General features: G+C 42.7%; 1 protein-coding gene across 4 annotated transcripts in view; it reads right to left on the reverse strand.

Moving 5' to 3' along the window:
- CDK15 (cyclin dependent kinase 15) overlaps nt 1–22861 on the reverse strand; it is a 438173-nt gene that overhangs the window by 207407 nt on the left and 207905 nt on the right. For all 4 annotated transcript variants that reach the window (XM_073633297.1, XM_073633299.1, XM_073633298.1 and 1 more), the window contains 2 exons: nt 17092–17185; nt 6637–6700 (listed from right to left, as the gene is read on the reverse strand). In XM_073633297.1, the coding sequence (XP_073489398.1) occupies nt 6637–6700; nt 17092–17185 (158 nt within the window). The remainder of the gene's footprint in view (nt 1–6636; nt 6701–17091; nt 17186–22861) is intronic.

The raw sequence follows: 22861 nt of genomic DNA on the forward strand, positions 1-22861 counted from the left end.
TAGCTCCAGCCAAAAAAAATATATTTTAAGCTTTTTGGAAAACATAGAGAAGGGTTATCACCCCTGTGACATTTGTTTTGCTGTCTGTGCTCCTCTTCAGAAGATTATACCTCACTTTTTGTCCCAATGACAAATGTTTTTTGAAAATGTGGGGTTTTTTGTGAAACAAGGATTGGTGATAAAGCATCAGTGGAAAGGAGAAATGTTTTTCCCATATTAACTCTTACAGGAGAGAATTTCCCTTCCTAGGGGTAGATTTCATCTCACTTCCTGTTGTCTCCTTCCGTTTGCAAGTAGGAGTCGTTTGTAAGTTGGATGTTTGAAAGTAGGGGCCTGCCCTATATACTCAGCAGAAATTTGGGCCTTAGGTGTTGTTGTGGCCACAACACTGTAAGCCCTCACAGGGCCCTGCTGTGAAATATTAGATCAAGAATTGTAATTACATGCCCCTGTTGAACAGGGGCAGAAAAATAGGGCCTTTGGTAGTGGTGGTGGTGCTGGTGCCACAACACTGTAAGTCCTCACTCGCTCTTGGTGGGCGCAGAAACGGGCCCTGCTGTGAAATATTAGATCAAGAATTGTAATTACATGCCCCTGTTGAACAGGGGCTGAAAAATTGGGCCTTAGGCACTGGTGCTGGTGCCACAACACTGCAACCCCTCACAGATACTCTAGTTGGAACGCAGAAACGAGCCCTGCTGCAAAGTATTGCATCAAAAATTGTAATTACACGCCCCTGTTAAACAGGGGCTGAAAAATTAGGCCTTAGGCACTAGTGCTGGTGCCACAACACTGCAACCCCTCACAGATACTCTAGTTGGAACGCAGAAACGAGCCCTGCTGCAAAGTATTGCATCAAAAATTGTAATTACACGCCCCTGTTAAACAGGGGCTGAAAAATTAGGCCTTAGGCACTAGTGCTGGTGCCACAACACTGCAACCTCTCACAGATACTCTAGTTGGAACGCAGAAACGAGCCCTGCTGCAAAGTATTGCATCAAAAATTGTAATTACACGCCCCTGTTAAACAGGGGCTGAAAAATTGGGCCTTAGGCACTGGTGGCGGCGCCCAGAACCAAAAATGTTCTTACAAGCTATCAGTGTGATCATTGAGGAGGAAGAGGATAATTACTCAGGATAGTCACTCAGCATCAGCATAGGGAGTCTTTGAAGGGATCTGAGATTTAAAAAAAAATTATTCGGTTACATCAGCATCAGGTGCTTGGTAGCTGGTGGTGATCCAAGACTGATTCATTTTTATGAAGGTCAGTCGATCGACCGAGTCGGTGGACAGACGCACCCTGTGATCGGTTACAAAGCCTCCAGCAGCACTGAATGTGCGTTCTGAAAGAACGCTGGATGCAGGACAGGCCAGTAGCTCAATTGCATACTGTGCAAGCTCTGGCCAGTGATCCATCCCCAAGACCCAGTAACCCAAAGGATTTTCGGTGGGAAAGGTGTCCAAGTCAGATCTTGCCCTTAGGTATTCCTGCACCATGTAAAACAGATGCTGGCGATGGTTGCTGGAACCGATCATACCTTGGGGCTGCAGACTAAAAAATTGTCTGAACGCATCGGTCAGACGGCCACCTTCTCCACCGCTCCTTCTTTGACTGACCGAAGCCTCAGCAACACGTTTATCCAGAAACAGGAGTTTGTAACCTCCCAGTCTCTGGGAACACGTTGCACAGATCTTTTTGCAAGGCCTCCCGAAGATGTTTCATCCTCTGCTCCCTCTGCGACGGCAAGATAAGGTCCGCAACCTTACCCTTGTAACGTGGATCAAGGAGGGTTGCCAGCCAGTATTGGTCCTTCTCCATGATACCACGAATACGAGGATCCTTACGCAGGCTTTGCAGGATCAGGAAGGCCATGCAGCGTAGGTTCGCTGAGGCATTCGGTTCGGAGTCCTCTGGGTCACTAAGGACAACATGGTCCGTAGCCACCTCCTCCCAGCCACGTACAAGTCCATGTGTTTCTTGGGACTGATCCCTTAAAGACTGCTGCTGATACTGAGTGCCAGGCTCCACCTCCATACTGACACAATCCTCCTCCTCCTCTTCCTATGTGATTGGCAGGCACGCAGGAACACTGTCTGGATAAAGTAGGCCTTGAGAGCTAAGGAAGTCCTCCTCTTCCTGCCTCTGTTCTGCCTCAAGTGCCCTGTCCATTATTCCACGCAGCGTGTGCTCCAACAGGTGGACAAGGGGGACAGTGTCACTGATGCATGCACTGTCACTGCTCACCATCCTCGTGGCCTCCTCAAATGGTGACAGGACAGTGCATGCATCCCTGATCATGGCCCACTGGCGTGGGGAAAAAAAAAACAAGCTCCCCTGACCCTGTCCTGGTGCCATAGTCGCACAGGTACTCATTGATGGCCCTCTGCTGCATGTGCAGCTGCTGCAGCATGGCCAACGTTGAGTTCCACCTGGTGGACATGTCACAGATTAGGCGGTTCTTGGGCAGGTTAAACTCCTTTTGGAGGTCTGCCAGCCGAGCACTGGCATTATATGACCGGCAGAAATGCACACAGACTTTCCTGGCCTGCCTCAGGACATCCTGTAAGCCTGGGTACCTGCCCAAGAACCGCTGCACCACCAAGTTAAGGACGTGAGCCAAACAGGGCACATGGGTCATTTGTCCCTGTTGGAGGGCAGAGAGGAGGCTGGTGCCATTGTCGCAAACCACCATTCCTGCCTTAAGTTGGCGTGGCGTCAACCACCTCTGAACCTGCCCATGCAGAGCTGACAGAACCTCTGCCCCAGTGTGGCTCCTGTCCCCCAAACACACCAGCTCAAGCACCGCATGGCATCTTTTGGCCTGCATACTTGCTTAGCCCCTTGAACGGCTACGGAGCACCGCTGGTTCTGAGGACAAAGCACAGGAAGAGGCCATGGAGGAAGAAGAAGAGGAGGGGGTGGAGGAGAGAGGTGTGTCACAATCATTAGTAGTGGCATTTTGGAGGCGTGGTGGTGGAACAGCCTCCAACACTACTGCACCTTGTCCTGCATCCTTCCCAGCTGCCAGCAGAGTCACCCAATGTGCAGTGAAACTTAGGTAACGTCCCTGTCCATGCCTGCTGGACCATGAGTCAGCGGTAATATGCACCTTACCGCTGACTGCCCTGTCCAGCGAGGCATGGACATTGCCTTCCACATGCCGGTAGAGAGCCGGAATCGCCTTCCGTGAGAAAAAGTGGCGTTTGGGTACCTGCCACTGAGGAACCGCACATTCCACAAATTCACGGAAGGGGGCAGAGTCTATCAACTGAAAAAGCAGCAGTTGAAGTGCTAGCAATTTTGCCAAGCTAGCATTCAACCGCTGGGCATGTGGATGGCCGGGAGCAAACTTCTTGGGCGGTGCAGCAGCTGGGGCAGGGAAATTTGCCTGGTACAATCTGACGTTGGTGTACCGACAGCAGATTGCCCACAAGTACTTGGCTGTGACACACCTAATTCTACACCTTCATTCCTCTCAGTGCAAGTCTCAGAGAGGCCTGAAGGTATAGTGGGGTTGGAGATCTCAGCTGATGAGGAGCAAGGAGAGGTCCTCTTTGTTCTTTGGTGTGGGTCTTTTAGATACGCTTGCCAACGAACTGCATGGCAGGTCAACATATGTCTGGTCAAGCATGTGGTGCCCTAGCGGGAGATGTTTTGGCCACGCGAGATACGCTTGAGACATATGTTGCAAATAGCAGCGGTGCGATCTGATGCACTCGTCTCAAAAAAGGCCCACACCAAAGAACTTTTGGAATAAAGCGCAGAGACAGAATCGCCCTGCACATTCGGAGCTTTGGGGTGTGATGCAGTCAGTGTGCTGCCCTTAGGCTGGCCCCTGGAGGGCATCCTGCCTCGTTGGTGATGTGCCTCCTCCTCTCTCCTATCAGACACCCACGTTGAGTCAGTGACCTCATCATCCCTTCCCTCATCACTGGAGAAAATCTGGCAGTATGCTGCAGCAGGGGGAGCATGACTGCCAGATTGCTGTCCTTCTTGGGCACCCCCTCTGTCCGTGCTCACGTTACTGCCTTCATCTAGCTCAGTATCATCATCAGAGCCTTCTAAACGCTGGGCATCCTCCTGGAGCATGTACCCAACACTGTGGTCAAACAGTTCGAGGGACTCCTCAGGAGGACATTGTGGGGCTAGGGAAGGAGTCACTGATTCCCACTGAGCCGAGGGAAGAGGCCGCTTTGGCAGCTGCTTTGCCAGACAAAGTACCCTGAGCATGGGTGAGAGAGGATGAGGAGGATGAGGATGGCTTGGTCATCCACTCGACCAAGTCTTCCGCATGTTGCGGCTCAACATGGCCAGCTGCCAAAAAAAGGCCAAGCGTGTCCCACGGCCACGTGCTGATGAGGATGCACCGTCTCCACGACCAGCACAGTTGCCTCTAGACACAGAGCCTGCTTGCCCTCTTTTATTGGCTTGTGACTGTCTGCCTCTCCTTGTTGGCCTTCCAGACATACTAATGGCCTATAGCTGCATTAAGCTGGGATATATATATATATATATATATATATATATATATATATATATATATATATATATATATATATATATATATGCTGATACTGCAGCTAGCAAAATCAACTGCCTGCCTGTAGTATGAGAACACCACCAACCTTCTACAGGTAGCTTTAGCTGAACACTGTGCAAAGCTTGCAAAACACGAACTTGTAGCTTATTTAGCTGCCTGCGGTAGTGATAGGATCAGGAAAACACCACCAACCTTCTACAGGTAGCTTTAGGTGAACGCTGTGCAGAGCTCGCAAAAAACTAACTTGTAGCTTATTTAGCTGCCTGCGGTAGTGATAGGATCAGGAAAACACCACCAACCTTCTACAGGTAGCTTTAGGTGAACACTGTGCAGAGCTCGCAAAAAACTAACTTGTAGTTTTAGCTGAACACTGTGAGGAGGACGCACTACACTAACTTCTAGCTTTAGCTGAACACTGTTCAGAGGATGCACTACACTAACTTGTAGCTTTAGCTGAACACTGTGCAGAGGTCACACTACACTAACTTGTAGTTTTAGCTGAACACTGTTCAGAGGACGCACCACACTAACTTGTAGCTTTAGCTGAACACTGTGAGGAGGACGCACTACACTAACTTGTAGCTTTAGCTGAACACTGTGCAGAGGTCGCGCTACACTAACTTGTAGTTTTAGCTGAACACTGTGAGGAGGGCGCACTACACTAACTTGTAGCTTTAGCTGAACACTGTGCAGAGGTCGCGCTACACTAACTTGTAGTTTTAGCTGAACACTGTGAGGAGGACGCACTACCCTAACTTGTAGCTTTAGCTGAACACTGTGCAGCGGTCGCACTACACTAACTTGTAGCTTTAGCTGAACACTGTGCAGAGGTCGCACTACACTAACTTGTAGTTTTAGCTGAACACTGTGAGGAGGATGCACTACCCTAACTTGTAGCTTTAGCTGAACACTGTGCAGAGGTCGCACTACACTAACTTGTAGTTTTAGCTGAACACTATGAGGAGGACGCACTACACTAACTTGTAGCTTTAGCTGAACACTGTGCAGAGGTCGCACTACACTAACTTGTAGTTTTAGCTGAACACTGTGGGGAGGATGCACTACACCAACTTGTAGCTTTAGCTGAACACTGTGAGGAGGACGCTCTACCCTAACTTGTAGCTTTAGCAGAACACTGTGCAGAGGTCACACTAAACTAACTTGTAGCTTTAACTGAACACTGTGAGGAGGACGCACTACACTAACTCTAAATAGTCTAGCTGCCTGACTGTGGTACTAATAGGATCAAAAGAACACCAGCAATTTTCTTCAGTTAGCTGTAAATACTGTAACAAGACAAGCTTGCCTGTCAGTAGGAAGATAACAGGAACGGATCTACCTAAACTGAATACAGTGTATATATATATATATATATATATATATATATATACACACACACACACAACACCTGGGATGCATATATATATATACACAATACACTGTAAGTGCAGCTAATTCACTGACTGTCCTACCTAATCTAACTAACTCAAATGAAATGACACTGTCTCTCTGTCTATCTAAGCACGCTGGAACACACTACACAGGGCCGCCGTGCAGGCAGCCTTATATAGTGTGGGGCGTGTTCTAAACCCCCTGAGCCATAATTGGCCAAAGCCACCCTTGCTTTGGCCAATTACAGCTCTCTCTACTGACGGCGCTGTGATTGGCCAAGCATGCGGGTCATAGTGCATGCTTGGCCAATCATCAGCCAGCAATGCACTGCGATGCCGCAGTGAATTATGGGCCGTGACGCGACACACAAATTTGGCGCGAACGGCCCATATCATTCGCAATTCGGCGAACGGGCGAAAAGACTATGTTCGAGTCAAACATGGGTTCGACTCGAACAGGAAGCTCATCCCTAGTCATTATTTTGGTGCTCTGCGTCCCCTGATGTAAGATAAAGAAACACCACATTATGACCACTAGATGAAGCTGATGATCATAGGAAATAAACATGTTATACACAATACGTGATCACATTCGTGATGGTTGTGCAAAGGCATAAGGGATTCACATATCAAACTTGTTATAAATAGACCCAATGTTATGTTTTGCAGTCATAATAATTACTGTAAATGTTATTTGCATTACCAGTCTTGTAGTTAGGAAGCTGAGATACACCAGGCCATGTGTCCTCTGTTGGAGTTCCTATTACCTGTAAAAAAAAAATTACAGTTATCACAATATTCGCTAACAAAACAAAATTTTCTGCTTTAGCAACAAAATTTTTAATTTCCAGTGTAACCAAAGCTAATTGAGGCTGGTGGGTTAAACCTTGTGCATTCATTTGACAAGGAGAACTTCTTGCACCTCTCAGTTAAGTGCAACATACCTCTCTTGCCTATTTTTACGTTTTTTGAAACCTCTATACCTACAATGACATATACAGTAGATTCTGCTTCATTATCCTTCACATTTGTTGCATTTTCAAGTTTTAGTGTCTACTGTGTTATTTGTAACTCCAACACTGAGTCATAATCATATAATACATTTAACACCTTACTCTTGCTTTTATGCCCTGGCATGTACAGTATATTACTAAAATCACTGTATAATATCTTTTTATATTGGCTCTGAAAAAAGGGGAGCCTGCATCCCCCGAATCAAATTGGCTGTAAATTATTATTCCAGACTTTGGACCTTAACCTTAAACAAACCATCAAGTTGTACAACCTTGCATACTAGGTACTCCTCGCCATATGCTCACTGATTGTTGCACAACCTAGGGCCATAGCACACTCCACACACAGGTGTAATCCTAATAAGTTGTACAACAAAATAATCCCATCTGGATTTATATATGTCCAGGATTACCAGATGTAGCATACTTCTAGGCTAAGGGTGCTAAGTACTAAGGTTGAGCTCCGGCGTGTTCGCACAGCCCACGTGCAGCGCTCGCCAGGAAGTCGGCACAGCGCTGCGCTAATCACAGGCAGTGAGACATTTACCCGATGCACGGCTGCAGAGATTGGGAAATGTCTCACTGCCTGTGATTAGCGCAGCGCCTTGCCGACTTCCTGGCGGGCTCTGCACGTGGGCTGTGCAAACACACCGGATCTCATCCTTACTAGGTACATTTAGTGCAGTTTCCTCTGTAGCCAGAGAAGCTGTGATCTGCTGTTTTGATCTGTTCTGGCTTTACAGTCTGGGCACTTGATTGATTCCCCCTGAACCTGTAAAGAGATTTCTAGAGTTCAGGGCTCCTAACTTGAGGGGAGATGTGCCCAGATGGTTGGTCTTCTGGTAGCCAGCTGCAGGAAACTTAGATTGTTCCAGTCTACCTCCATGTCCTACTCATGCTCTAACATTCTCCTGGTCTACAGCTGGGAGTGAAAGACTTGCTACTACCTAGTGGACAGGTGCCTCTGCTAATTCTGTGCTTAATATTCAATTGGTCCACAGCTGGGAGTGAAAGACTGTGTTGCTGTTACCCAGAGAAAGCATCCTCTGCAAAATCTGTGCTTTGATGTTTTGGAGTATCCCATACCCCATTGTTCTCCCCAGTTACATGTTTTCAGCAATAAATCAAAAAAAGACAGCCCCTAGACTGATTATTGAGCCGGAGTGAGTGAACTGTTGCTGTTTGCTTGGCTGCCTCTGCACTATTGTGGAAAATAACTTGTTATACTCAGCGGTTCCTACAGGGGTAGTGCTACACACACACCAAATATAAGCATAAGGCTGGGTTCACACTATTGCCGCATGCGGCTCACAGCAGGGGTCCGATTCGTCCTGTTCACTATTTCAGGTCCAATTTCAGCCTGAATTTTTGGGCTGAATTCGGACCTGAAACAGACCAAAAGATGCACAGGACCCCTGTGCAAATGCACACCAGAGCTGCAGTGGAGATATATGAACCGGCTCCATAGAGAGCCGGTCACAATCATCTACCATACGAATTGGATGCGGAGAAACCCGCATCCATTTTGCATAGGTGTGAACCCAGCCTAAAAAGGAGGAATCAACACACCACACCAACATACCACTTCTGAATAAGTAAAAGATTAGCTGCCCTTGTGTGCTAATTATAATTTATTTGTAACTCTTTCTATTTCAGGGATTAATTTGAGTTAGGATTTAGTTAACCGCTTGCTTACTGGGCACTTAAACCCCCCTCCTGCCCAGACCAATTTTCAGGTTCAGGTTTTTGCGCGGTCATACAACACTATACCCAAATTAAATTTTTATAATTGTTTTCACACAAATAGAGCTTCCTTTTGGTGGTATTTAATCACAGCTGGGGGTTTTATTTTTTGCTAAACAAACAAAAAATGATGGAAATTTTGGGGAAAAAAAATCATGTTTTATAGTTTGTTATGAAATTTTGCAAACAGGTAATTTTTCTCCTTCATTGATATGCGCTGATGAGGCGGCACTGGTGGGCACTGGTAGGCTGCACTGATGGGCCCTGATAAGCATAGATAAAGTGGCACTGATGGGGACAGATAAGGCGGCACTGATGGGCACAGAAAAGGCAGCACGGATGACCACTGATAAGATGGCACTGATAGGTGTTACTGATAGGTACCACTGATAGATGGCACTGATTGGCACTGATAGGTGGCACTGATAGGTGGCACTGATGGGCACTGGCAGGTGACACTGATAGGCACTGGTAGATGACACTGATGGGCAGCACTGTTGATGAGGCACTGATTGGTGACACTGATAGGTGGCACTATGGGCACTGGTAGGTGGCACTGTGGGCACTGGTAGGTGGCGCTGATGGGCAATGGTAGGCGGCGCTGGTGGGCACTGTTAGGCGGCACTGATGTGCACTGGTAGGTGGCACTGGCAGGTGGGCACAGATGAGCTGGCGGCAGCTCTCCATTATCGGGACCGATGTCCCTCTGACAGCAGACGGCGATCGGCTTTTTTTTTCTCCTCACGCTATCAGCGAGGAGAAAAGATAGCCGATTTCCAGCTCTGTTTACATCACATGATCAGCTGTCATTGGCTGACAGCTGATCATGTGGTAAGGGGTCGGGATCTCATAGACTCGCTGATCACACCGTGCCTATTGATGCCCTCCCGGCAAAGTAGGTCCGCGCTGTAGCCGTCATTTGGCTATAGTGCGGATCTGAAGACGTTAAGGGGTTTGTTTTTCTATTCTTATAAGGGCTATAAACTATAATAAGCGGGTAGTAGGGATGAGCCTGATGTTCAAGTCGAACATTGGGTGTTCACCGAACAAATTTGAAAACCACGGAACACCGTTAAAGTCTATGGGACACTAACATGAAAAACCAAAAGTGTTCATTTTAAAGGCTTATATGCAAGTTACTGCCATAAAAAGTGTATGGGCACTCGGGTCCTGCCCCAGGGGACATGTATCAAAGCACAGAAAAGTTTTAAAACGGCCGTTTTTTTCAGGAGCAGTGATTTTAATAATGCTTAAAGTGAAACAATAAAAAAAAAAAATATTCATTTAAATATCGTGCCTGTGGGGTGTCCTTAGTTTGGGTATTTCCCGTGTTTAGAACAGTACCACAGCAAAACTACATTTCTAAAGGAAAAAAAAGTCATTTAAAACTGCTCGCGGCTGTAATGAATTGTCGGATCCTGGCAATATAGATAAAAATCATTGGAAAAAACGGCATGGGTCCCCCCCCAGTCAATTACCAGGCCCTTTGGGTCTGGTATGAATATTAAGGGGAACCCCACACCAAAATTAAAAAAAAAAATGTGTGGGGGTCCCCCCAAAATCCATACCAGGCCCTTTAGATCTGGTATGGATAGTAAGGGGAACCCTGCGCCAAAATTTTTAACAAAATGGTGTAGGGTTCCCCCCAAAATCGATTTTCAATGATTTTTATCTATATTGCCGGGATCCAACAATTCATTACAGCCACAAGCAGTTTTAAACAGGATTTTTTTCCTTTAGAAATGTAATTTTGCTGTGGTAATGTTCTAAACACGGGAAAGATGCGCTACTTTACAGGCATACTAAGAATACCCCCCAGGCACGATATTTAAAGGAATATTTCATTTTTATTGTTTCAATTTAAGCATTGTTAAAATCACTGCTCCTGAAAAAACGTTGGTTTTAAAACTTTTTTTTGCATTGATACATGTCCCCTGGGGCAGGACCCGGGTCCCAATACACTTTTATGGCAGTAACTTGCATATAAGCCTTTATTTTATTTTATTTATTTATTTCAGGTACTTATATAGCGCCGTCAATTTATGCAGCGCTTTACATATACATTGTACATTCACATCAGTCCCTACCCTCAAGGAGCTTACAATCTAAGGTCCCTAACTCACATTCATACATACTCGAACCAGCGACCCTTCTTACTGCTAGGTGAAAGTGCTATCCACTACACCACTGTGCCGCCCATTGTTCAAATTTTGGGCATGTTCTAATGCAAACCAAACTGGGGGGGTGTTCGGCTCATCCCTAGCGGTGAGGTTAGGTGACTGAATGCTAGAGTTGAGAGATTGGCCTTCCACCAAAAGTGAATTGTAATAAGTTGCAGTGAAATGATAATGTACAAAGCCTTCCGAAGAGATTGAAAGATCAGTGGCTCAAGGAAACTTGTACCCAGGACACCAAAGACGTCTTATCTCCCTCTAAATACCACTTCCGTTTGGAACCCTCTCTCCTGAATAGGTCATTGCATGATCAACTGAGCTATTTGCTCAGCAATACCTTAACATTAGTAATCACCTAAACCTGATCATTGGTGTGCACAGCCTATTACATTAGGGTGCGCACCCCAGAGCACAAACACACATTCGTGTAAATCAGTAAAGCAGTGGATGGTGTGAGCAGAGCAAACATTGGTGTCAGTAAGGTAGTGGATGGTGTCAGTATTTTTTTATGATTTTTTAAAATCATTTTTTAATTTTTTAAAATCATTTTTTATAATATTGTTTTTTTTTATTTTTAGGAGCCCTGTTATGTGGCTTTGGTGAAATATAAAGGGTCTAAACAGACCTCTGATGTCTAACTTTTGAGATAGAGAATGAAACTGAAGACAGAGATTCCGCCGTCCCTTTCCCTGCAGCCTGCAGTAAACATAGTTTACAATGCCTCAGTTAAGAATGAAGACAGGAGCAATCGGTACAGATCACTCACTGTGTTCATTCAGAAAAGGAAGAGGCCGGTTAGAGGACAGAAAGGAGGGGGAATCGGCACAGCATGGGATGATTGGGGTGTGCCCATGCACAACCGGCACACCCTGTGCGCACGCTATGACCTTGATACATTCCCACACAAGGCCCGGTTTTGCCATCCTTGTGTGAACAGTGTGTTTGACTTGCTCTATATACTACTGCTTTTTATATTTGAAGTTTTGTGCTACACCACATTATACTTGAGCATAGATCACAGGTTTCATAATTTATTTCTAATCAGCAAGTTACTGCAACACCTTCCAGACCAACAAGAGATATGAGACCAGGAAATGAGAGCTCAATCAAACCAAAATGTATGTATTAAGGCCTCTTTTACAATAGCAGCCAAATGACAGTAAAAACAGGCATCTGAGCCACTGTTTTACCACCCTAGACAGCACACCTAAATCCTAAAATACAGTTGGAGGGGTCTGTACATATTTTAACAAATCACATTAAATATTCCATGGCCAGGACGCAAAGAACCACAGCCACAGTAAATTTAATGAGGCTTGCCGAGTTCATAAATGGTGCCGCCTGTCAAACTCGCCCAATCAGGTCAATGGAACTGTGGCACATTAATTTCAAAAATGTATGTAATGCTATAGGCAGAAGATACGCCAGCCACCTTTAGTTCCTGACCTAGGCATCAGGCTCTGCGTTACACTAGCCTATCACATGCTACACTGGCATGCATTATAGGCATGCTGCATTTTTAAAGACTCCATTTTAACTGCCTTGAATAGCAAATTGCAAGGTAATGTACCCAAAATGCAGCAAGCAGAATTTCCAAAACACTGTGAACCCACTGGATCTTCTCATGATCATTTATTTTGCCTCCACTGAAAAATGTGTACAACACATTTAATATGAACAAGTCCTGACGTTCAGGCAGATTTTGCTTTCACCATAATGCTGTATGTATAAAATCCGCTGTAAGAACATTTGTCCCCTCTTTTTGTGAAGTTACGTGTTTTGTATAAAGGGAATAAAGGAGAGAGATAGAGAGGACCAACTTCATAAGAAATTGTATTTATGCATTGATTGACAAGCTTGGTAATTCTTGAAAGATAAAATTTGAATGATAAATGTTCTTTTTTTAACTTGAGCACTGTGATCAAAGCATACACCCTGTGAAGTGGGGCCTTCTGCAGGCAGTGGGGAAAGCCTAGAAAAGGTCAGGCAATGAATAAAAGATTTTACATGCAGATATATTAAGAACCCCCGCTATCACTTTCTAGGTGTAGATCGTACGTCTCTAGAAATGTCAAAGAAGTGCTGATAGACATTGAATAAATGTTTCCTTTACCACTAAACCTTCCTAGGGGTACAAAACTCTGACAACTCTCCACCCACTAAATGAACACCTCAATGCACTAAGTGGAAGTTTGCTATTTGCAAAATATTTAACAAACAAAATGTCAGAAGGGTTTCCCCAACCTTGACACTGATCCACAAAGTGGCAGCTAGGAGGTTGATTACGAACTTCACAGGGTTTTCTCAAAACATGCCTACAGTATATTGGATAATATATCCTTACCAGAACTTACTAACCTTGCGGGCTTTAAAAAATGGTAAGCGGCAAGGTAGACATCTTTGTGATAAATGTTTAAGGGTACCGATATTAAGTCTTTTCAAACCTACACAAGGAATTCTCCCTGCCCAGACATTCCTTCTATATTTACAGTTGCGGTACCCAGTACAAACAGAAATGTGTACTACTCCTCTTTTCTTCTCTTCCTTTCCAATAATTACTAATATAGCTCAAGTGGGAGAAACCAGAAAGGCCTAATTGCCAAGATATATGAAACTTTACTTACAGCTTGTAAGCCTAGTCTGGCCATCACTTTTGAGGCAGAATGGAGAAGAGACTTGGACACTCTCTCAGTGAATACATAGATGTAAACTTTGGAAACATTCCTTTAACCCCCTTAACTCCATCTCAAAAGATGCCTCAATTACTTATCATTCATAGAGTTTACCATACACTACACCCTTTATCAATTGTACAACATGTTATATGGACACGGGAACTCATAATTAATATGTGGAGATGTCCGATACTTTTTTGATACTTTAAAGATATATTTCACGTTATTAACTCACTGTTCTCCATTTCCTTACAAGTTGATCCCAAGATAGATATCTTGGGCGTATTGCCTAAAAACATAGTCCCAGATTATAGTAGAACATTAATAATTCGGAAACTATTTTCCCCAAAGATGACTGTCCCACATACAATCCATATTTGACCAATGGAAACCCTTAATCTACTCACATAAAGTGGAACTTGAGACACAAAATTAAGTCCTGCTGTATCACTTGAAGCTGGCCCATTTTGCAGGCATAGATATGTAAAACATAAAAAATAATTGGCTATACTGTTTACAATACAGTAATTCACGGACTCACCATGCTCTGCACATGCTCGGTTGCTCTGTATTTTTTGGCACTGTGCTGAAAATGTACAGGACGATCTGCTGACAGCCTAAAGATTGACTGCTGATCAGGGGTTCTGGGCTTCAGCAAAATGGCAGCCTCCGGCAAGAAGTAGGAACAATGGAGGCAATTTACAGCACACACTAATTTTAGTAGCATAATTAATAATGTGGGATGTATGTTCCTTGCTAAAGAACACTATTTTTTATCAAGTTATGAGTAAAGCTCTACTTTAAGGAAAGGAAAAAAACTCACATACTAACAGGAAGGTGCCATTAAAAATGCTATAAAATCTGGCCAACATGGATGGGCTCGCCTGCTCTAGCTCCTCATAGTGGAATCCTGAATCACCTCCTTAGCAGGACTACTTAATGGTAAATGACATGTAAACAGAGTTGACTAACAATGAAAATGCTGGAGGCAAACCTTTTTTTATTGTTCCAATAACCCTTGTACAAGTATAGCCATGCATGTAGTTGATGCGCATGCCCACTCTCTATCATTTAATTACTCTTCTGAGAATAAATACTGCAGTTGAATACTTTTTCATCATGAACAAATTGCAACATGTATTTTTCCCCTGGTCAAAACTCCCACAAGGACTCTTACCTACCACAAGGCAAATGATAAACAGTATGATAAGAGTATGTTAGAGATTTACTTTAGACTTTACTACAATTATTCATGTTTGTTGTTTTTCATTGTTCTTACTGAGCTGTAATTTTTGGTGATACCAACTGTTAATATGCTGTCATTACATTGATGCTATTGTGACTCCTAGATCTGTTGTGTGTTTAAATTTTAAATTTAAAAAAAATGTGATTTAAAAAAAAAAACAAAATGTATGGACTTTTCTTACTTATCTTTGCTGTATTTTCTTTAATGGGAACATCATCCACAGAATTTGTTAAATGACAGTTTTGTCTTATAACCCTAAGTATAGAAATATTCCTACACAGATTTCTGTGCATGAAAGCTGGAGCAAAAATCCTGGTTAAACCTGTTGTTCACTGTCCCTCCCTCCTTGTCCGTGTCCCTGCTGTAGCCTGAAATTGTGTAGACCAGCTTTTGATATCTACTGAGCATGCTCCAGTTTCACTTCCCTTCTGACTGTTCATTTGCTCCTTTTTCTTATCTGTGCAGCCTATGTGACTATAGAGTCACACATGTGGGCTTATACACGGTGGTAAATTATAGTCCCAATTGATCCCTTTTCTTCCATGTCTTCATATTGCTAAGCACTATGGGAGCGGAATATAAGATAGTGATTGATGAAGGCGTCACCAATCTGTTATTCCTAGCACTCACACACCATAGACACAGGCTGGAGGGGCATGACACAGCCTGTGATTGGTAGAATGACCTCCAGATCTCTTTACAGTGTGAACAAAGCTATTGTCAGTCAACTTAAACTCCACCTACACCATGCTATTGCAAAAAAAATAAATAAATAAACGTTTGCTTTTGAAATATAGATTTGTATGAAGCTTTAAAACACTCTGTTGCTATTATTTAATCCTGTTTTCTGTGACCAGCACAGCACCAATCAACGCTGTGGAGTGGAGCACTGACGTGCCTGATCTATGTGAGTACCCCATATGGGGGTTTTATTGTGATTAATAAACTGTTGAAACTATATCACACTATCAAGTCCTTTTTTCTAATAACAAGCTGAGGTATTGCGTTGACGGATCCAGGATTCAGGTAATATTGCAAAGCCCAGAGGTGGTTCACAGGCGTGTATTGACTAAGCTTAAGTGCAAAGTCACACACTCTGAGGTGAGCATTTATTACCTAGGGGGAAGCACCTGAGTGAGAACACTGCGGCTTGCTTTGGATCACCCACACAGTAGTTTCCGAATCGCATGGACTTCAAAGCACTTTTGAACTGACACAATTGGATGTCACATACACACACAGGAGCACTTTTTATTTTTGTATTTTAATCAATCAGGGGATCAATCTTTTATATATGATCCTATGGACACTATCATAACTGGTATAATCATTAACCACATGGATGCACGCTAGCACTTTATATAAATATATCTGTTTATTCTCTTTTTCATATATTTATTTATTCATTATAAGGAATTTAGAAATATATATTTTTTATATATTTGTTGCAGTATTGTCACCTTTTTCAGTCGGTAAAGACTGTGTTTATCACTGTATGATTTGCACATGTATTTTTGCACTTTGGTTATCACATACAAGGAGTGTATAGTCTATTTTGTATTCTGAAGCGCAGCATTTATATTTGATTTGGAATCCAGAACAACCCAGGTATCAAGCTTCAGCTTCAACATGAATACCAACATCCACTATCTTTCAAACCCCAGAAAAGGGGTGTTCTATTTGAAACGCCTTGGTTGTATTTCTAGGTGACTACAAAAATAAATAGTATCTTAACTACCAAGTAGTAACTACCACCAAGTAGGTGCTCCTCATCCATCACACCCTGATGTCCCTTTGCAGAAGAACCAGAATCCTGACTGTTTTTTTAGGGTTGAGCAGGCAAGGACCAACACACATTTTAATCCCCACTACCATTTTAGCCCCTCAACTTTGGTTTGCCCTACTGGCACTATACAGACAGATCATCCAGCATGAACTTACATACCAAAGTCTCATACACTATTTATACAATGTTATGGCAAAAAGCACTATATGCAAATAAAGAGCAAACATAGCGACATTTAGGCAAGAGTTTGTACCCTATTTTTATGGTAGGTGAATAAAGGGGCATTGGATGGTTGGCATTGGATGGTTGATTCTTTTGCTAGTAAGCAATCATATTCTCACAAGCATGGCTTGGCTTAGGTTGACTGCAGTGAATAAACAGCATTGGGGCAGTACACCTGCATCAACAACTGCACATTGCAGAAGAAGCCTAAGTAGTTCCAATGCAAATGCAAAAGGAAGGTGCAGGTTATTGCAACAGTTATGGCTTTTAAAAAATTTTAAAGACATTTAAGAACTTACCGACCAGATTTTTTCTAGTTGTTCAAAGGCATCTGACACCCCAGAGAATGCTGGGTATCCCTGAAGCATTTCTATGCATATGCAACCTGCGCCCCTAAAAAACAATGAAAAAAAACAGTATGTTTTTAAAAGTTTACACTTGCCAGGACTTAGATTTCTTAATAATGGGGTTTCCACCTCCAAACAACATTAAGCACTTAAATATTGGACCCTTTTACCCACTGCATGCCCAGGTAAATTTTCAGCTTTCAGAGCTCTCACACTTTGGATGACAATTACTCAGTCATGCAACACTATACCCATATCAAACTATAATTTTTTTTAGGCAGATAGAGCTTTCTTTAGTGATTTTTAATTACCACTGGGTTTTCTATTTTTTGCTATATAAACAAAAAAATACTGGACATTTTGGAAAAAAAAAAATTTTGCAAATAAATAATCTTTCTTCATAAATTTAGACCAAAATGTATTTTGCTACATTTTTTGGGTAAAAAAATGACCAACATCCATGTATATTATTTAATCTGTGTAAAAGTAATAGAGTCTACAAACTATAGTATATATACGTGAAATCAATCAATCCTAATGTACTGACTGCCTGTCTCATTTCATGAGACCCTAAAATGCCAGGACTGTACAAATACCCCCCAGATGACCAAGGAGACAGTCCAAGGTATTTAGTTAGAGGTATGGTGAAATTTTTTGAAGTTATCATTTTTTTGTCACAATTTTTTACAAAGTTGTCATTTTACACACACATAGCATTGGCATACTTATAATGACAATCTAAAACACTTTCTGAATAGGGATACCACATGCAATACTTTTTCACAGCCTAGATGCATAGAGGAGCTCAAAATCCAATAAGCACTTTAGGGCTTTCAAGGAAAAAAGATTATGCATCTAATTTTCTGACTACCTAACGCATTTTTGGAAGCCCTGGAGAACCAGAACAGTAGAAACACTTAAAAAAATTAATTAAATTGGAAATACTACAAGGTGTTTTCTGAAAGGCATAGTGAATCATTTGAAAATTACATTTTTCAAAAAGTTTTGGAAGATGCAGGAAAGAAAATGTAATGTATTTTTTTTTTTAATACTAAGATGTCAATGAATAAGACATTTCTATCACACGTAATGGGAATACTTAGAATTACACCCCAAAACACATTCTGCTACTCCTGCCATATGTGACTATATCACACGTGTGAGACTTTTTCACAGCCTAGCCATACAGAAGGGTCCAAAATCCAAGGAGCACCTTCAGGCGTTCCAGGGGATAAATTACGCATCTAATTTCTTGAGTAGCTATCACATTTTTGGAGGCCCTGGAGCACCCACAAAAGTGGAAATACCCAAATAAAGACCACATTTGGGAAAGCAAACACACAAAGGTATTTTAACAGGCATAATGAGTCTTTTGAATACTTCCGCTACAAGTTTTTGGAAAATGCAAAAAGGAAATTGAAATGTATTTTCTTACACAACGTTGTCAATTTAATAAGATATTTCTCACACACAGCATGGGAATACTTCGAATTACACCCCAATACACAGTATACTACTCTTTCGGAGTATAGCCATACCACATGTGTGTGTGGCTTATTCACTTCTTGGGCTGATTTTATACTGGACATTGTATCTTGTGTATCACATAAATGAACTAATTGTATCAAAACCAATGTACTGTAATGGTCGCCTCTATACGAGTGATCAGGGAATATGGCTTAGTGTAGCGTCACCTACATTAGTTCCAGTTCCTATAAGCCAAGCAAGCTTAGCCCACTGGTATAGCTGTCCCCAGGAATGTCATCTTTACTGACCATAAAGTACAGGAAGTTGAAAAAAGAAAGAACAAAAGAGTCCTTGTGGTTCTAGGAGAGCAGGATGGCCTGCAGGAAATGGCTGGGACTCGTGTCTCACAGGAACGTAGTCAGTCGAACATGCAGATGGGTCAGTTCAGGCTGCAGGCAGAGACATGGTCAGCAAACAGGCAAAGGATAGGTCCAGGCAACAGGCAGAAACGTGGAACAGGCAGCAATCAGGAACACTGCTGCTGACTTATAATGGTCAGATGACACTGGAACTGGTATAGCATCAATCAGGAACATTGTTGGTGGCTTACACTGGTGTGGTGACACTGTGACTGGTGTGGCGGTGATCAGGGATACTGTAACTGGTGTGGCGGTGATCAGGGATAATATGACTGGTGCGGCGATGATCAGGGACACTGTAACTGGTGTGGGGGTGATTAGGGAGAATATGACTGGTGTGATCGTGATCAAGCACACTGTAACTGGTGTGGCGTTGATTAGGGACAATATGACTGGTGTGGCAGTGATTAGGGACAATATGACTGGTTTGTCGGTGATCAGGGACACTGTAACTGGTGTGACGGTAATCAGGGACAATATGACTGGTGTGTCAGTGATTAGGGACAAAATTGCTCTGCCCCCCCAAAGCACCTTGTCCCCATGTTGATGCTGCACACAGCTGCTGCACACAGAAAGCTTTTTATCTTAATGCATAGAATGCATTAGGATAAAAAACCTTCTGCCTTTACAATTCCTTTAAGGACAAGGCGGCTGGCTTCCCGGCCTGCTCCTTAACAACTAGCTATTCACAGTTTGTTAAAAAGAAAAAAAAATGCAAAACACATGAGAACTGCATGCAAAAACACATAAAAAAAAAACGCAAAACATGCTGATAAAACACATCAACCGCAGCTGCATAGATGTGAGCCTAGTGTAAGAATGTAGAAGATCCTCAAAGAAAAGTACTTGAATAAGAAGGTGAAGCAGACAGCACATTTTGAAACATGTGTTCCATTTTACCATGATTTTCATTTCCTACATGTCCTACACTGAAAATGGCACCTACTGAACAACATCAGTATATTAGGGCATTTTATATCAGGAATACAGAGAAATTGTCTAATCTACCAAATGTTGTGATTTGTAGCCATTTTCAAATTATCACAAGGCATCACATAGGCACTACTAGATACAGCTTGTCCCACCAACTTAATCCTTCAATCTATCCCTCAGAGATTGTCTGCATTATTATTTAAAGCCGTCCCAACCACTCTAGGACTGCTGTCAGTTATGAAATGCTTTATAAAATTTCACAGTATAATCTTCCAACATGCATCTACTCCAGCAACAGAAATTGAGAAAGTCTATTTTTAAAAAACAATAAACACAGGTGTGCACAGTAATGCTGCTACAAAGCCTGATTTAAAGGATAAGTTCACTTTTCAAAAAAAAATAACACATGCACATTTTATGCAGGTAAAAAAAATGTGCATTTAAAAATCAGGTCTCTTGCAGACTGTTAGTATAAGCCGCTTGCTCGTACCTGCCACGAGCAGCCAGGTATACAATTGCAGGAAGAATCAATGAACTACCTGGAGAGCTCAACAGTGTCCTGGTAGTTTATTGAGGACTACAAGCTGACAGGCACAAAGGAAACTCTGTAAATGAATGATGCGGCCTGGGTGGGTGACAGCAGGCATATACAATATAATTGTATCTTCTAAAAAGTACAGTATAAAACATAGGCATACGCCATCAAGGCTTATTAATAAATCCCACCTCCAGCCTGCTTGTGATCACTAGGCCATAGCTTGTATAGGAAAAATACAGTCACAGGCCACTTTATTAGGTACACCTTGCTAGTACCAGGTTGGACCCCTTTTGCCTTGAGAACTGCCTTAATTCTTCATGGCAAAGATTCAAGAAAGTTTTGGAAACATTCCTCAGAGGTTTTGGTCCATATTGACATAAGAGCATCACGCAGTTGCTGCAGATTTGTCGGCTGCACATCCATGATGCAAATTTCCCGTTCCACCACATCCCAAAGGTTCTCTATTGGATTGAGATCTGGTGAATGTGGAGGCCATTGGAGTACAGTGAACTCACTGTCATGTTCAAGAAACCAGTTGGAGATGAGTTGAGCTTTGTGACATGGTGCATTATCCTGCTGGAAGTGGCCATCTGAAGATGGGTACACTGTAGTCATAAAGGGATGGACATAGTCAGCAACAATACTCAGGTAGGCCATACCGTTTAACTGTTTCCCGACCAACCACCGCAGTTATACTGCGGCAGGTTGGCTCCCCTGCGCGAGCCGTCAAAGCTATACGTCGGCTCACGGGGTCGGGATAGCAGACACACACGCTCGCTGCACAACGGGGGTGCGATACTCGTGGCCGACGGTCGTGATGACTGTCTGCCACGAGCGATCGTGAGCAGGAGACACAGAACAGGGACGAGTGTGTGTAAACACACACACTTCCCTGTTCTGTTCTGACAGGAGTGACAGATTGTGTGTTCCTATTAGCTAGGAACCACGATCCGTCACTTCTTCTAGTCAGTCCCCTCCCCCTTCAGTTAGAATCACATCCCAGGGAACACAGTTAAACCCTTCACCGCCCCCTAGTGTTAACCCCTTCTCTGCCAGTGACATTTTTACAGTGCAATCAATGCATTTCTATAGCATTGATCGCTGTATTAATGCCAATGGTCCCAAAAATGTGTCAAAATTGTCCGATGTGTCCGCCATAATGTCGCAGTCATGATAAAAATCGCAGATCGCTGCCATTACTAGTAAAAAAAAATAATAATAAAAATGCTATAAGTCTATGCCCTATTTTGTAGACACTATAACTTTTGCGCAAACCGAACAATATACGCTAATTGCGATTTTTTGTTACCAAAAATATCTAGAAGAATACATATTGGCCTAAACTGAGAAAAAATTTTCTTCTTTTAAAAAAAAAATGGGGATATTTATTATAGCAAAAAGTAGAAAATATTGTGGTTTTTTTCACAATTTTCTCTCTTTTTTTGTTTATAGCGCAAAAAATAAAAACCGCAGAGGTGATCAAATACCACCAAAAGAAATCTCTATTTGTGGGGAAAAAAGGATGTCAATTTTGTTTGGGTACAGCATTGCCGTATCGCAAAAAATGGCCCGGTCGGGAAGGGAGTAAATCCTTTCGGGGCTGAAGTGGTTAAGCTGATCAGTAGAACTAAAGATGTAAAGGTTTATTGATCCAGCAATCTCAATTTCATTTGACCACAAATATTTAAAATCACACTGATTTTATAACTGAAATGTGATGTTTGTCGTATTTAAAACAAGGAGTTACTTTGGTGCCATTTTATTGTTACATTGACAAGTCCCTTGATAAATTAGATCACTTATCTCTTAGTTTTATTTTGGCTTTCTTCTATTATCTCGCCACCTATTACAGAACAGTTTGCGTTATCTTTGTTTGTACATTTACATGTTTTTACCCCAAAAAATACTATTGATATTGCTTGACTTCCTACAATATATTAGCACAACCTTGTAAGTCACTTTCCAAGTAGGGATGAGCTTCGAGTTTGAGCATCTTCAAGGATAATGTAAGGGGGGCTTTCCCTGACTCCAGGGCTGGATACCTGAGCCACTAGACCAGAGATAACTAGGCTTGGGGTGTAGTCGCATTGATTTGTCCAGCCATAGCACCTTCTTGTCTTACACAGACAGGATATTGAGTTGTAGGGGTCTGAAGTGGAAATGTACAATTGGGATGGCCTTGAACGAGGTTATCATCAAACCGAGAACTCTCATGCAGAATCACAGAGTCGGACAGCTCCTTGACTGCAGATTTCGAGTCTAAGAATATAGAGTTAGAAGTTTCTCTGGAGTCAGTTTCAGTGCTGAATTTTGAAGGTTTAGCATCCAACTTTTTAGGGTCTGGACTAGGGATGAGCTTCGAGTT

Source organism: Aquarana catesbeiana, linkage group LG06 (assembly GCF_042186555.1).
Source record: "Aquarana catesbeiana isolate 2022-GZ linkage group LG06, ASM4218655v1, whole genome shotgun sequence".
NCBI classification, from domain to species: domain Eukaryota; kingdom Metazoa; phylum Chordata; class Amphibia; order Anura; family Ranidae; genus Aquarana; species Aquarana catesbeiana.